This window comes from Talpa europaea (assembly GCF_964194135.1).
Source record: "Talpa europaea genome assembly, chromosome: 1".
Taxonomy (NCBI): domain Eukaryota; kingdom Metazoa; phylum Chordata; class Mammalia; order Eulipotyphla; family Talpidae; genus Talpa; species Talpa europaea.
In genome coordinates this window covers 46,408,800-46,426,346 of record NC_140073.1, presented here as the reverse complement: position 1 = coordinate 46,426,346, position 17,547 = coordinate 46,408,800, and the positions used below count along the sequence as shown (strand labels likewise).

The 17,547-nt window shown below is 37.6% G+C and overlaps 1 protein-coding gene across 1 annotated transcript in view; it reads left to right on the top strand.

The window, feature by feature from the left end:
- Positions 1-149: 149 nt before the first annotated feature.
- The window catches only part of C2CD3 (C2 domain containing 3 centriole elongation regulator), a gene marked incomplete at both ends in the record, with an annotated part of 107,652 nt that continues 90,254 nt past the window's right edge, over positions 150-17,547 (top strand). Inside the window, 5 exons of the mRNA XM_084242013.1 lie at positions 150-204; positions 2,755-3,024; positions 4,353-4,510; positions 12,577-12,800; positions 13,397-13,644. Coding sequence (XP_084098139.1) covers positions 150-204; positions 2,755-3,024; positions 4,353-4,510; positions 12,577-12,800; positions 13,397-13,644 — 955 coding nt within the window. The remainder of the gene's footprint in view (positions 205-2,754; positions 3,025-4,352; positions 4,511-12,576; positions 12,801-13,396; positions 13,645-17,547) is intronic.

Sequence of the window (17,547 nt, the reverse complement as noted above, 5' to 3'; positions counted from 1 at the left end):
TGTTAGAGGAAGAGGCGCTTCTTCCTGCCTCCCAGGCTGCCCTGCGGCGCCGGTTGCCGGGGAACGCAGGCGCTGTGGGAAGGGATGGCGGGAGGACACAGTTTAGGCGCTGGCGCTGGAATTGACTTGAAGAAGAACTCGGACGGGTCATGAAACAAAGAAAAGGCCAGGGGCCCGGAGGCGGCCGTGGCCGCAAGAAGCGAGGTAACCTACACGATCAATAGGTTGAGGAAAGCGTAATAGGGTGGGGTTAGAAGAGCAGGGCGTGGAGAATTTCAGGGAGACCCCCTCACCTGTCTCCCCCCCATCCCCAAGCCTCCTGTTTAAAAAAAAAAAAAAAGGAAAGGAGGAGGGAGAATAACTAGGAATCAGAAGGCTAAAAGAGGGCAATTGCCCTTCCAACGAATGAAAAGGAAATGGGCTCTGGAAGTGGCAGAGTGAACAGATAAATGGGGCGATCTGAGGACTAAAGGGATACCTACAGGTGGGACTCTTAGAAGAAGGGAACAGAAAATTTTAGAATTTTTTTTTTCACTTTTTCTGTTGAGATGAAACTGACATGACATGTTAGTTTCAGATGTGCAACATAATGATTCCATATTTGTATGTATGGCGAAATAATCACAAGTCTAATTAACATCCATCACAATTCACAGTTGTAAAGTTTTTTTCTTGTGATGAGAACTTCTAAGATCTACTCTTTAGATAGCTTGCAAATGTACGATAATGTGTTATTAACTATAGTCACGTGCTGCACATTACAGCGTCAGGATTTAAACATGTTTTTGATGAAAAAGTTAAATGTGTGTGTGCGTGTAGCTTTGGAGGTCTATCTGAGACTAGAGGGGAGTAAGGGCAATAATCCTAATAGGCAAGGATCATATTTCGCATTTTTGAACTCCCAAGAACAAGCACAAAGCAGCAGGACTGGGTAGAAATTAGTGAATCATGATACAACAATCATGCAGCATGAAGGGATACAGGCAGAAACTGGAAAAGACAGTTGTAGAGGAAAAGAGGAAGAAAGAATGGGTTAGGAGGTGGTAGGGTTGGATTGGGGTGAGGGCATGAGCATCCTTGAAGGATCTGAGAAGATGAAAATGTGTAGCAGGAGGGCGATATCACGTTTGTTTGCTCAAGGAGGAACAAGCTCACTAAAAGAGCAGGGAAATAGTAGCTCCAACGAGAATATTTGTGTTAGAAACCTAGAACAGATAGGAAACTGGAATTTGAATCTTTACAGGACTGCCTCAAAAAGCAAAAGGAAAAAACAAACAAACCCAAAACATAGGTTGACTCTTTTTTCACATTATAGGTAAAGAGTTTTTAGGAATAGTGGTAATGATTAGTTGTTGAAGATTGAAGTCTTATCCAATTGTAGTTTTAAGGCAGTGCCTTTCCTGCCAGAAATGATAGAAGAATGTAAGTCAGAAAGAAGCATGAAAGTGTTTAATGCTGGACTCCTTGTGTCTAACCACTTAAACATATGTGGTGATGCTCATGTATAGTCCTGTGTATAATTTTTATATTAAAACTAGATATCCATAAAAATGATGGTGGGTCTTTTCTCCATAGTAGAGAGCAGAGGTGGTGTTCACTTTAGAAATCCATAGGATTGATTGTATACATTCCTGATCAGATGCACTCCAGTATATTTTCTTCTTGTCAGGCATGGTCATTCTCTAAGGGAAAAGTCAGAGAACTAGAAAGGTGTATGTAATAGAGGACTGGTTCCTTAATTCTTCTCCCAGTCTTGGTTAGAAAATACTGTGAATGGAAAGTAATCAGGTTCTTCCATATAAAACAGGGAAAGTTTTATGGAAATTCATGATTAATTGCCTCAATTATAGTTTATTATGTCTGAAATCCAGTAAATAAAAGAGCCAATAAATATTAAGAATTCAGCACTGTGCAAAAAAAAAAAAAAAGTGGCAAAATCTGATGTGATGGTCTCTGTCCTCAGATAATGTCAATGTCAACAGGAAAGAAAAGATCATTTAATGTCTTTGTTGAAATCCTGAGTTGTAAGGCATAGAATTAGTCTTTTTAAGACTCGGGTGAAGGTCATTGTTGTTTTATGTTTAATGATAATTTTAAAGTAAGAGTTAGGTTAAGGCAACATCTTAAAAATTAGATATCGCAATAAGCAAAATAACAGTACTTAGAAGAAAAATTTCAACTACTTAGGTTTTACATTGTATCATTGTATATTTGTATTTTTTCAATTGTATCTTTCAGTAAAAGAGGAGCTTGAATTAACATGTCTTACTAAGAATAACCTGAGTCAAACCCTAAATTAATGAGTTATCAGAGTGGCATTTGTGACCAGATAAGGTATTTTATTGTCTGCTTTGCTAATTCTAGAGTAGGTAGGATAAACATTTTTGAAGAGGCTAAAGTGGTTTCATTCAAAAAGCAGATTACAGTAGGTTTGAATTGCATAGGTCCACTTATAAATGGATTTTTTTCAATTAGTATATAGATGTATTTTCTCTTAAGATTTTAACATTTTCTGTTCTCTAGTATACTTTATTTTTAAAATATAATACATAATATATAACATACAAAATATATGTTGGTATTGATTACGCTTTCAATCAACAGTGGCTGTTAATAGTTAAGGTTGGGAGCAGTCAAAAGTTACACACAGATTTTTGGCTGCATAGGTCAGTACCCCAATCCCCAGTTGTCAACTGTGTATGTTTTCTCTATGTAGTATAAATTTTGACATAGTGTTCTTGTATTCCTCCACAGGTCTGAGTGACATTTCTCCATCTACAAGCTTACCACCCCTAGTTGAAGGCCAGCTGCGCTGCTTTCTGAAACTTACTGTTAATAAAGTCATATGGAAGATTGCAAAGCCTCCTGCCTGTGTACTGGTCCGAGTGAGATGGTGGGGAGAAACGTCAGATGGAACCCTCTTTTGTCCTAGGGATGCATTGCAGACTGAACCAAAAGCTGTGAGAACAACTACACGTTACGCTATTCGCTGTGGTCCAAAGCAGTTTACCTCTTATCTAACAGGTTTGGTTTTTGTCTTATCATTTTTAAACCTGAGGTTATGTTGTTAGCAATAGATGTTATTATGTACTTTTTAATCTATGGGCATTGTTCATTATTGAGGAGTCAAATTTTATAATAGCTCCTCTTTGTTGAGAGTATGCTCTGTGCTAGCAGTTGATAACATAATATTTCTGATCCTTACCCTGCTAGATAGATATTTTTTCTCTTTTACAGACAAGTGTAATTGAGGTTTAGAGAGATGAAATGAATCCTTTCTAAGGTCACACAGTTTTATCACCCTTTTCTCAGGGGTAGGGGGGAAGGATGCGGGGTGAGAATGTTGGACGATAGGGATTCTAATTCCACAGAAAAGTGCAGGATAGAGGTCAGAAGCCTATTAAGAACTTCCTATGATTTAGTTAACATCCAATAGTAGGTAAGACAGGGACTATGATCTATTAACTTATTTGTCTAAAGGCTCATAACAAGCACTAAGCAATTACCATGTGAGAAGACACTAGTATGTGTTTTCTTTCCAGTAGCCCCATTCCTTACACAGCTGTGATGTAGGTATTATAATACTTATTTATAGACAACTGTGGCCTGCAGAAGTAGCTTATGAGTATTAGTGCCAGGACACAGTCAAAAGTCTTTTAATTATGAGGGCTGTGTTCTTTTCATTAAACTATTGAGCAAATGGTGGAATGAACCTTTTTCTCAACTTAAGCACAAAAATATTCATAAGTTATATTGTCCTGAAATTGCATACACTCGCACTATATTTCTCCAGTAATAAATTAGGACTGTGAACATACTAAGCCTGAATGATTAATTGAAGAATATAGTTAAGGAGTTTATGTCTATTCCTTTTCATTCCAAATGCTCTCCATATCTCACTGCACCAGATATAACACAGGAGTAGCAACTTGTTAGATACTCCTGGGAGGCAGGCACCAACCCTTGCATCTATGCAAAAAAAGCCCTTTGTCTAATAGAAATGATGAGAATGAAATGAACTGAGAAATTGTTGCTGTGACATTAAAAAAGCCAAAGCTTCAGTTCTTGTTGTTAAAAAAAAAACAACTCTTTTGAATTATTTTCCTTATCTTGGTATACCAAATAGTTTCATTCACTGTTTAATGTGAAGTATTTGTCATTCTCTAGAACATTATTGTTCTTTTGATCTTGGGTTCTCTCTTCCACACCCCTTGAATGAGTGGTAAATAAGTAGTTTATTGAAAATAAAATAATTATTTAAGTGAAATGTTTCCTAATGCACACTCCTCTGCCTGCTTCCAAAAAAATAAAAGTTAATGAAAAATATCTGTGTTATAATTGTTTCTGATTAGATATGGCTATGTTGGTGCTGGAAGTAATCACCAAATTTGATCATCTTCCAATTGGTAGAGTTCAGATCAGTGGACTAGCCCAGCTTTCTCCAACCCATCACATTAATGGATTTTTTACCATTGTTTCACCAACATCTAAGAAACTTGGAGAACTCCAGGTAAAAATATTTTAATTCTTTGAAGCATATTTTTGGGCAGTAATTGTTGAGTCTGTTTTTAGAATATCCGGGTACATGACTCCCTAATACCATGCTAATTCCCACTTTATACCTGTTTCAAGTTTTTACTCACAGACTTACCTGTATCCTTAGCCCTCTCTTGCCCACCTCAAGTCCTCAGTCTTCCCAACACCTACTGCATTCATTCTTCTCTATACTCTTTGTTAAATTCACAATGACATTAATTACATAATCATTATTCTTCTGTAATCCTATATAGTCTCCAAAATTGTATAATAGTAGTCTCCCTTTAATTTTCCTCCTTTTAGTTTTTAGATCCTCTGGGGAGGGACAATGTTTTCTACTTTCTTTGTCCCTAACATGGTATCAAGCAGCAATAAATTTTTGACCCACATAAGTGGTATTTTTGATGTATTCATTCACTCATTTCTTTTTCTCTTAGATATACTGTTATGTACTCCTAACTCAGGATAGAGAAATAAGACATTTAGTTTAGTGTTTCAGAGTCAAGTAGGAGAAAATAGAGAAGTCACAAGTAGAGGACAGTGTGATACAAATTATGCTATAGATATATGGGCAGGCTGGTAGGAAAGACTATAGAAGGGTCCCTTTCCTGAGAGAGACTCTTTGGGAGTGCCTCCTAGAGAATTCTGAGTATTCAAATCCCTTAGAAATTTTATGAGTTTTATATCTTGTCAAACGTTTTCTGAACATTTGTATAGAAATTTAAATATATATATAAGAAAATAATTCAAAGAGATGAGGAAAGAACATCTAACATTTGATGAAAGAACCCTATTAAAAAAACCACAAGCACATAATCATGTCAGTGGAACAAATAGAGTACAAAAGTACACTCATGTAAGTGAAGTTAACATTTTATTTATTGTATTTATTATAATTTATTTACAATATATTAAATTTAAAATACCAAAATGAGTCTAGTTTATCAGACTTTTCTGATAATGGTATATGTTTAAGTCAGACCTACAAGACACTTTGGAATTAAATTTCAAGTGCCGTAAAATTATTTCTCATTCGGGCCTCCCCGGTGGCGCAGCGGTTGAGCGCTGGGTTGCGAAGCTGCCCGCAGCCTCTGCAGCGCCAGTTCGATCCCCGGCTGCTCCCCGGCCACCAGAGGAGGGTCCCACATGGCGCGCAGACCTCTCCTGCCGCCCGCTGCTCCCCACAGCAGTGTACTTCGGTCCTTCTGCCTGCTCTCCTCCCGCTCTGGCTCTGGTGAATTCTCTCACCCTCCCGCGCTTCTGACTGTACCCAGTGCATGTATAAACAAGCAAACAAACAAACAAATAAATAAATAATACATGCCTCTTTAAAAGAAAAAAAAATTATTTCTCATTCACCTCAATAATTTCAACCCTGGAAACTTATCTTAAGGAAGCACCATATGGGCCTCCCCTGGTGGCTCAGTGGTTGAGCACTGGGCTGCAAAGCTGCCCGCAGCCTCTGCAGTGCCAGTTCGATCCCCGGCCACCGGCGAGGGTCCCATATGGCACACAGACCTCTCCTGCCACCCGCTGCTCCCCTCAGCAGTGTATTTCGTCACTCTGCCTGTTCTGTTCCCTGCAATGGCTCTGGTGAATTCTCTCACCCTCCCGTGCTTCTGACTGTACCCAGTGCTTGTATAAATAAATAAATAAATCTTTAAAAAAAAAAAAGGAAGCTCCATAGCACCATAAAAAGAGAGCTCTAGGTATGGAAATATTGAAACGTTGAAAACAATTTAACAGTATTAAAATTATAATCTACTAGTGGGGTATTTTGTTTCCTTAGATAAAAATAGTTATAATTGTGTAGCACCATGGAAAATGGTTTTAAAGTGATAACATTTAAGTCATTTAAATTAATTAATGACATGGGCCTCCCCGGTGGCGCAGCGGTTGAACGCTGGGTTGCGAAGCTGCCCGCTGCCTCTGCGGCGCCAGTTCGATCCCCGGCTGCTCCCCGGCCACCGGAGGAGGGTCCCACATGGCGCGCAGACCTCTCCTGCCGCCCGCTGCTCCCCTCAGCAGTGTACTTCGGTCCTTCTGCCTGCTCTGCTCCCCGCTCTGGCTCTGGTGAATTCTCTCACCCTCCCGTGCTTCTGACTATACCCAGTGCTTGTATAAATAAATAAAATAAATCTTTTTTAAAAATTAATTAATTAATTAATTAATTAATGACATTAAATATAGTTTAAATTATATCCACATATCCATATATGATCAATGACTGGGGTGGGAGAGAAAAAGAACAATGAAAACAGTTTGAGTATAAGATTATTCCAGGTAGTTTTTTTTCCTCTTTTAAAAAAATTGAGATCTAATTCACAATTCACGCATTTCACACAAAACCTGATATGCACCTCAGTGCTGCCCAGGGCTGTGGCCAGGTCTTTGGACAAGCTCAGGACCTGGCTGTACCTCTTAAAACCTTATGGTGGAAACCCATTGATTCCTTGTCCAGCTTAATAAATATTAATAGAATAGGTGAAAGAAAGCAGTTTTAGAAATTCATCTGTATTATTTTGTATAGCAGTATTTCCTTTTTGTACTTATATTCCACTGTAAGAACAGTGCACAATATTTTGTCCATTTCCCACTTGGAAGACATTTGAATTTCTTCTCCCTTTTTGAGTATTTTGAATAAAGCAATTCTGTGTGAACGTGTGTTTTTATTTCTCTGGGGACAACATGCAAGTGAAAATGCTAACTCAAATGTTTAACTTTTTAAGATACTGTCAAACTGTTTTCAAAGTGATTGTACTATTTTACATTCATATCACCAGTATATAAACATTCTGGTTGTGCCACATCTTCACCAGCACTTGGTATGGTTACTCTTGAATTTTTGTCGTTTTAATGGGTATTTGCTATTATCAAATTGTGGTTTTAGTTTGCATTTTCTGATGATTAATGTTGAGTATCTTTTCATGGATTTTTGGCCATTCTTTTATCTTAGGGATCTACATACTACTTCCCCCAGATAGTCTTGTTAGAGTACAACCACTCTCAATCATGTATGATTTGTGGTGGTTCTCATTCTACAGCAGCAGGGTCGAGTAATTATGACAGAGTGTATGGCACATAAAACCTGAAATACAACTTTGTCTCCTTCATAGGAAAAATATATTAACCCTTGGTCTACTTTGGTGAAATGGCTATCCAAGTGTTTTGCCCATTTTAAAAAGAAGTTATTGATCTTTCTTAATTTTAAGAGCTTTTTTAATATTTGGGATATACATGGGTTGTTTTTATATGTGGAGTTATTTTCCCAGCTTGTGACTTTTTAATCTTAATGGTGTCTTTTGAAGGGTAGAGGTTTTTCATTTAATTAAATATCATTTACCAATTTTACCCTTTATGATTTCTGCTTTTTATATCCTAGCTAATAAGTATTTCCCTACACCAAAGCTCTAAAGATTTTCCTTTTTTAATCTAATCAAATTTTACTGATTTACCATTTGTTTACTTAACTATACTGTAAAGATTTTTCTTACAGCAGTATTTTCCTCTAAAATTTGTTCACTTTTAGCTTTTGCATTTAGGTATATTCATGTCTAGTTAATGCTTGTGTGTGCTATGAAGTAAAGCCAGAATTCAGTTTTTCCTCTAGTTCTAGTCCCATTTATTAAAAACATTGTCCATTAAATTATGTTGGAATCTTTATACACAAAGTTTGTTGATTATATATGCATGAGTCTATTTCTGGATGTTTATTTCCACTGATCTGTATTTCTGCCTTCGAAAGCATTATTAAACATCTTAAAATCAGGTGGTCTGAGCCCTCAAATTTTTGCTTTTTGGAAGTTATTCTATTCTAGGTCCTTTGCATTTCCACATAAATTTTAGAACCAGCTTATTATTTTCTATAAAAATACTTGCTGGGATTTTTGTTGAGGTTCTGTAGAATGTATAGATCACACTGGGAACAGTTGACTTTTAGTCAGTGAACATATATGAACAATGGAGTATAATTCTCCATTTATTTAAGTCTTTAATTTCTCTCTACCATGCTTTGCGATTTGCAGCACATAGGTCCAACACACTTTTTGTTGTATTTTTTCCAAAAGTATTCCTGCTTTTTGTTGACTGCTGAGGATTTTCAAGATAGACAGTTATATCATATGTAGATAATACATCGTTTTACTGTGGATAAAGATCGTTTTACTTCTTTTCCAACTTATATGCCTTTTATTCCATTTTCTTGCCTTATTGCACTGACAATGTTGAGTAGAGGACTGATATCCTTACCTTATTCTTGTTTGTGAGAGCAAAGAGTTTGGCCTTTCATTATTAAATACGATATTAAGTTAGATTTTTTTGTATATGTTCTTTATCAATAAGAAACTACCTCTTTCCCAAGTTCTCCGGTGTTTTATCATAACTGAATTTTATCAGATTTTTTTTTCTTTTTATGTTGGGATAGTCATTTGGTTTTTTCTTTTGATCTGTTATGATTTATTTACTGTATTTACTCGATAAGTTTAGAAACTAAACTAGACTCTTATTCCTGGGATGCAGCTCTTGGAGTGATGATATAGTAACCCTTTATTTATTTATTTATTTGTTTGTTTGTTTGTTTATTTATTTATTTATTTATTTATACATACAAGCACTGGGTATAGTCAGAAGCGCGGGTGGGTGAGAGAATTCACGAGAGCCAGAGCGGGAAGCAGAGCAGGTAGAAGGACCAAAGTACACTGCTGAGGGGAGCAGCAGGCGGCAGAAGAGGTCTGCGCGCCATGTGGGACCCTCCCTCCGGTGGCCGGGGAGCAGCCGGGGATCAAACCGACACTGCAGAGGCTGCAGGCAGTTTCACAGCCCAGCGCTCAACCGCTGCGCACCAGGGGAGGCCCACCCTTTATTTTTTAATGTCATTGAGGATTTTTATATATATATGTTTCTGAGAGATATTCATCTGTAATTTTTGTTGTTGTTGCATTGTCTTTTGTTTAGATATCAGAGCAATGGTGGCAAAAAATGCATAAAAATGATTCGAGAAGAGCTTTCTGTTCTGTTCTTTGGAAGAGTTTGTATTGAACTGATTAAATGTTTGGTAAAATTTAACACTGAAGTTATGTGGTCCTTGATTTTTCTTTGTGGGGAACCTTGAATAACTGAAAGAAGATCTGGGAATGCCCCTGAAGTTATTCTGTTATGGATGTGAAAATCATAATGTATATTCATGGTACTTGTGGATGACATAGGCTTCAAATTGTTATGTATTTAGGGATAGAATGGTGGTCTGGAGATGGCATCAAAATGGAATAAGATAATTTCCTTTGTGCTGGTGAATGGAAAAATTAGTTTACATTAGAGAAGACTCTAGGGAAAATGGAACAAAGAAAGGGATGTTCAGTGAAAGTGGTATGGTCATTTTTATAAAATGGAAATTCTATATGGCTCAGTGAAGGGGGTGGCAAAGGAGTAAGTCCAAAGGTGAGCCATGGTTGTGAAGGAGCATGTCTGAGGTGGTAGGGAATGGCACTATGAGAAATGAATACAGAAGTGTATTGGGTTAATTATGTGCAAACAGAGGGCTTAGAAATGGCTAACCCTTGGACTGATAGGAATTGCTAGAATGATACTCTTTATTTTATACCTCCAAAGCTTGATTCATACAGTTCCCTCTGCCTGGAATATTTTACTTCACCCCCACTCCCCCAGCCTTATCTAATTCTTATTTCAGATTTTAAACTCAGGTGTGTGTATTTCATTCCTGCAAACCATCTTTGCCACTCCTTTCTCACATCTTCCCTAAGCTCTGACTGCTCGGTAGTGTTTGCTTAGGACCCACCCAATTACACATCCTCATCTTAGAATTTACCGTTTAATGTTTTTTTCATATTTTTAATTTATATATATTTCACATCATTGTTCATTTTTAAACAATGTTTGCTCTCCCCGCCCCCCTGGTGCAGTCCCATAGAATATCCTTCACCAGTTCACCCAAGCACCATCACCTCAGTCCCCTCTGCTCCTCCCTCCCTCCCTTTGATCCCTCTCCCACCTCCTCCCCTGCAGGATTTGTCTCTGGCTTATAATTGTCTGTTTGTTATTGTTTTGTTTTGTTGTGCTTTGTATTGTTATTATTTTTCCCCCCTGATGTCTTATTTGGTTCCCCTATGTTCCTCCTTTAAGTGAAACCATCTGATATTTTTCATTTTCCTTCTGACTTATTTCACTGAGCATCATTCCTTCTAGCTCTATCCGTGTTGCTGCAAATGGCATTAGTTTCTCTTACCATTTAAAATAAAAGCATTTTAAGTCTGCCTATAAGATACTGTTATCCCTTAGATCAGATTTCATGTTTTGTTTTTGCCTCAGGCAGCAGCACAGAGCCTTGCGCTGTGTTAGTGTCAACAACTACCTGTCAACGGAACAGAGAAGTTGGGCCATTACGTGTGTTTTGGTTGTATAGGTGTGCCAGGCCCCTGGACTTTCTCCTTTCTCCAGGGGTCACTGGGACTATAAGCCTTTGAATTGTTTTGTGACTGGTTCAGATATGCTTAGGGAAAAGCCACACTCAGTCACCAGCCAGTGGGTCAGGCTGTTAAGGAGGTTGATGACACAGCACATAACCTTTATTCTCAGTGTCTCTTTTGTTTCTAGAATGCAGAGGCAGGTTTTTGGCAAAAGATGAATGGCAAGGGAACACTTTCTGACATTTACATTTGCTATTCGAGTGATCACCGCACAGAGTATTTATCCCACTGCATTCCTGTCACTTGTCTTTGCAGAAAATCTTGATGATGAATAGATTTAAAGGATTTATGTTACTTGGCTCATGAACTAAATTCTCCTCAAGACCCAGGTGTGTTTTATTGAGTCTGTTTCTTGGCAGTTTCTCTGCACAAATTATCCCATTAACCTTCCCAGAGACATCTTAAAACGTCTAACGGCAATCTTTCAATTTTGTGTTAGCTCATTCATCATAATTTAACTTTCTTTGACTGCTTAAACAATTCCCTCTGCTTTCTCTGTCATTGAAATTGAACTTTAAACACTACCATTCTTTTCTTTTGATCTATATCCTCCTATTTCTTCTCTGTTTTGCTTTAGTCTTGATTTTACTTTTTATTCCACCATTAGGCCTTTCAGAGAAGTAGAGAGCCTTTTAAGAGGAAAAACAGAACTCATAGGAATGTGATGATAAAGGAAAATTAAAATGACTGCGTTTTCATCTTTGTGTTCAACCAGCTTTTCACCTTTTCACCTCCACTTCCGCACGGTAGAATAGAGCCATGTTTTTCTCACACAATTCTGCTTTTATAAGATCGCTCACAATCTAGTAGAGAAGCCAACATGCAAATAAGGTGCCAACTAAAAATAAGGTGCTAAATCATCCTTTTATATGTCAGGCCATTAGGTGTTCATTCCTAGGCATAGTAGACTAGTGTACTATATGTGCAAGTACTATGCTAATTAATCCATAAAAGATGAATATGACAGTTGATGCCTTTGAGGATTGCATAATCTAATCAGGATGATGGGCTGAAAGTTGTAAACACTTCCTCTAAGCTACAGCTTTTTTTTTTAATTTTATTTAATTTTATAATTTTTTTTAATTTCCAAAGTAGGATAACTTGCTTTCCTAGCAGTTCTATCATCTCAGAGCTTCTCTGTGTGGTGAACATAGCATAGCTTCTAGTGTGCAGTAAAGTATTCAGTATTGGTGCTTTTATACTGGTGGATTATACAGAGTAAATAGAAACATGAAGAAGGAAGTAGATATGACATCTCTTATCTTTACCCAAGAAGCTTTCACAAAGAGAGTATTACTGGGGGAAACTGCACATATGCAGAGGTATTAGGGGTGAATATAAGCTACATTTAGAGCCCTAAGTAATTAGTATATGTAGAATGGGGACAGGATTTGGGGGGCGGGGAGAGGGAACACGGTGAGAGGAGAGATTTCTGAGATAGGCTGTATTTGATTTATAAGGTCTATACGGAATGGGAACCATTAGTGTGTATTAAGCAGGGAGTCTTAAAATAAATGAATGGTAAGAAAATTTCTGATATATTACATGTCTCTTTTAGGTCTCACTTGCCCTGGAGCCTCTGTCAGAAACTTACGATACCTACAGTCCTCTTCCTACCACTGACGTGACAGAAAATGTGCTTTTATCTGAGCAGGGATTCAGAGAAAATACTGAACCCAGCAATATCCAGTTTCTGGTTCCATCAAGGCCTCATAGGGTACTTAGCACCAAAACTGATGGAAAAGAGTTAGCAGCCAACAGTAGTAGATCAACCACTCCAAGGTAATTATTACACCTGGTACCAGTCAATCTGGTATTCGCTAACTCTCACTGGACTTACAGTTTCTGTCTTTCATTTGTGCTTGGGTAAAAGACTAAAGGCAGTTACTCATTTGGCACATAAGTTTTAAGTACATACTATAGTCCCAGTCCAGACCAGGTGCTGGGCATATAAATTAATAAGACACAATTCTGCTTTTATAAGATCGCTCACAATCTAGTAGAGAAGCCAACATGCAAATATATTGCTGTGACTAAATTATATATAGATGCCATAATAGATGTCTGTGAAGGAAAAGGCAGTATTTTATGAAACACAATGGAGTAATTGAAATAGATTTTACTTTAAAATTTTTGTTTATGAAGCACTTGCTTTGTGTTAGGCTCAATGCTGAGCTTTTTATTTCATGGCCTCCCTTCACAACCACACAACCATAGATAAAGCATCTATTTTTCATTTCACCTGGAAATGAAAAACAAACTTACAAAACACCTAAGTTACACTGCTATCAACCACTAATCTACTTTCTGTCTCTTACAAGGTAGATGTTTCTCTAATGGCTAATATACTGCTGAAGTTCTCCCTTGTTTTTAAACAGGGGGAAGGACCACTTGTACTTTGCAGAGAACTCTGATGCAATAAAGAACTCTTTCTTTGGACTACAGCACCATCTTAATTCAGGACAGAGTTTAGAGTCTATGACTATGAAAGGCAAAGCTCCACAAAAGCAGATGTCTCTTCTCAACAGTTCTGAATTCCAATCTCAAATCAGGACAGTTGCCAAGAGTCAAAGTGATTCATGCATTCTTTCTTCAAACAACCCCCCCACCAAGGACCTTCTTTCAGGTATGTATATATTTGTAAATGGAGGCTATGCTGTGTTTACTGGGATTACCCTGCTCATTTGCCAGCCTCAAAGAGAAGCAAAACTTCTGTTTGAACTAAATAGCCAAATAAAACTGGATAATCTTACTAGAGTTCAGAATCTCCCACCAATAAAAGACAACTCTATTAAACTACCTAGTCACTTGTAAAAAATTAGTGGGTGCTTATAATTATAGGTTTAGGGAAGAAAGCATTCAAAATGAACCTGGATATGGAGAGAAAACCTTTACCATAGATAGTTTTTAGTCCTAAGTTTTTCCCAAAGATTTAAGGCAAATAAGGTTTTTTGTCTCATCATTTATCTTATAAATAAATAGCATTTACTTATATCACTCTGTAGAGGCTAATACCAGATCTATTTCCCATTCTGAAAACTATTGATCTCAGTAGGAACATTCACTACAATAGCAACTACTGATCTTACGCCTGGGAATTAAACATTACTTGCAGCCAAAGAGAAATAGAAAGGAGTTGGCCTACCTATGTAAGTAAGGACTTAGATAAAAAAGCAAATAGGAATTGAACTCCCTCACTCAGGTTATGGAGTGATACTATAAAAACAACTGAGGTATAATCCCCATAAAATTACCAACAAGACACCCGTGAACTGTCACTTCAGTCCCTTGTGTTCTTCCCTCCCATTTTGATCCCTCTCCCTCTACCTTCCCTGCTGAATGTCTCTGATTTATAATTCGCCTGCTAGTTTTGTCTTTTTATTCCCTGATCCCCTGTTTGTTTCCCCTATATCCCTCCTATGAGTGAGACCATCCAGGATTATTTCTTTTTCCTGCTGATTTACTTCACTGAGCATCATCTCTTCTAGCTCCATCCATGTTGCTGCAAATGGCAGGATTTTATCTAAAAAAGTCTTTTAAATAACTATTCAGCTGCATAATTTACATGAGTAAGGATTTTTTTACTATTGAGGTATCACTGGTTTACATCATTGCTGTGTTTTACAAGTGTGGGATCTCCCCCTTCAAGTGTTGTCACCACGCTACGTACACTACCAAAATTCCCATAGTCTGCCACCTTAGTCCCACCCCACTTTGTTCTCAGGATAGTTTTTTATGAAGAAATTCGTGCTATTAATATTTTTTCAAGTAAATAGCTTATGATCCCTATTTTACAAAATATACTCTCATAAGATTATAATCTATTAATTTTAGTCTTTAATGCAACCTTAAGCTATGTTGACAAGAAAGAAAATTGTCCTACAGTGCACACCACTTGTCAGCCCACACCTGGAATATTTTGTGTAAACCTGGGCACCAGACATTGAGAAACATTTTTTCTCCATTAAGCAATTATCCAATACCTACCAAATGTCTGGCACTTTTCTAGGAGTCAGGGATACAGCCATTTAAATTTTTTTAAAAAGATACAAACTCTTGCCTTATGGATCTTATAATGTATATAGAAAGACCAGCAATAAGCTAGATAAATTAAGTATGTAGTGTTAGGTATGTGAGAGGAGGGAATGTCAGTTTTCCTTAGGGGTAGCGAAAGAAGGCCTCATTTAGAAGGTAACTTTAAAGTTAGAAAGAAGATGGGATCCTTCTAAGGAAAGTAACTAGACTAGAGAAGGAACCACCAGGAGGTTTTAGCGTGAAGAAGACACTACCGGGCCTCCCCGGTGGTGCAGCGGTTGAGCGCTGGGCTGCGAAGCTGCCCACAGCCTCTGTAGCACCGGTTCATCCCCGGCTGCTCCCCGGCCACCAGAGGAGGGTCCCACATGGCGCGCAGACCTCTCCTGCCGCCCGCTGCTCCCCTCAGCAGTGTACTTCAGTCCTTCTGCCTGCTCTGCTCCCCACTCTGGATCTGGTGAATTCTCTCACCCTCCTGTGCTTCTGACTGTACCCAGTGATTGTATGTATAAATAAATAAATAAATCTTAAAAAAAAAAAAAAGAAAGACACTACCATCTATTGAGCATTCATTAGGTTCTAGCTACTTTGCCAAGTATCTTATATACATAAGTCTTAATAAAAAGTCATTTAAAATTGACACAATCTCAGAGTTAAGGAGCTCCTGCCCTGTCAAAGAGGGCAGCTTCTGCTCAGCTCTTGTTCATGATTATCTTAGACTCTAAGGCAAAACCACTGCCTCATCCTGCTATAGGTTTGTGGTTTACCTAGCCCTGTGCTGGCCAGCTGTTCAAACAAAATATGCCAGGTATAACCCATGAACTATCAGTGTGCAGTGCCTTCCATAAGCATTACTAAGATAACAAAAACATTACCGCTCTAGAACACTAAAAAATTTACTAGGATCAGTAAGATTAAAGATAAAACAAAGCAGATTGTAGCTCAGCCTGAGTTAATAGTTTGACCTGTGCAAAAATGGCAAAAGACTGTGTTGGGGGTAGAGAATTCTGTCACTAGAAATGATCAAATATGGACTGGTAACTGAGTGATGAACCTCTTACAGATTGGATTAAATTATCAAGTAGATGGCTGGATATGATCATGAAAGATCTCTTCCAACCACAATAATCTGGTCTAGAACACATTAATAGGTCTAAAACTGAGGTCATGGGAGGGATATAACATACACAAAAATCTAATTATCTTTTTGATCTTTACTGTCCTGACATTGTACCAGAAAAGGGGTACAGAAATGAATCAGCCAACCCACTAGTGTTAATGAAACACTACTTATGCATCCTACTAATAAAACTTGGGGTTTAGAATAGATAACAGGGAGTTAAAACAAAAACCAGAGTCTATGAGCCTCCCTATGTTTAGCAGGGACTGTGCCCACTAAATGCAGAAAGGGAAAATTTTGTGCTGGACCTACCTGAGTGCCCTTTGGGTATGTTTAGGAAATAATTACGAAGTTGAGGTGCCATGACATCTCTCTTCTAGAGTAGGAATTGCCTTCTTGAAAAGGGAAGGTAAGGCATTCTTGTTGTCATGCTTTAGACTTAAGAGAAGCTTTTCCAAACCGTGGCTATTTCAGTGAGAGGCCATTCAGTGGAGCATCTATAGTTAGATTTGTCCTACTTGTCTTTCTTTTTTAAAACCCACTTGTGGTACCCATTCCCATTCAGGTGTAAATTACTTATAAAATATTACCATTCCCAAGGAATTTGTCTTTAACAGAGATGAAAACTTTAAACTCATTCTATTCAACAAGTCTCTTTTTTGCACCTATTTTGTGTCAGTCATTGTTTTTAGTATTTGGATTACAATGATAAATAACATATGATCCTTAACCTTAAGAAATTCAATCTAGTCTAAGAAACAGAGTTTAAAGCAGATACATTACAGTTACATATGATATATACAACATGGAGGTTAGTAAAATATTTATCAAATATCTGATGCTATCTCAGCCACCAAGGACACAAAGACCAACAAGAATTAACCCCATGACTCAAGTTGATCAGATGATGCAGACAATTACAGAGTTAAATTCCTGGAATTTAAAGTTTTGAAAATAACTAGATATGGTTAGATCATAAGGTACAAGTGTATTACTGCTCTAGAAACATTTTTCTAGAGAGGTATCAGCAGAAAAACTATTTTTTACATGCTCTGGAATCAAGTCAAATTTATTATCAACACTTCTCACCATTAACTAAAAGGAGGCGGGTTTCTTGTCACAAATCAAGCTTCTTTAGCCAAATTTCTACAGCTAGAAGGCAATGTTTTCCTCACCCATTCTCGATGAATAAACAAGACAGCCATTCTATTCTGTGGCTGAATCCCAAAGATTTTTTTTTTTACTAAAGCAAAAGTAATTTAATGAATTCTAAATGGAATGCTGTGCAGACATTATTTACATAGAAAAAATGCATATTGTTAAATGAAAAAGCACTTGCAAAAACAGTATATATACGGTGCCATTTTTCCAAAAGAA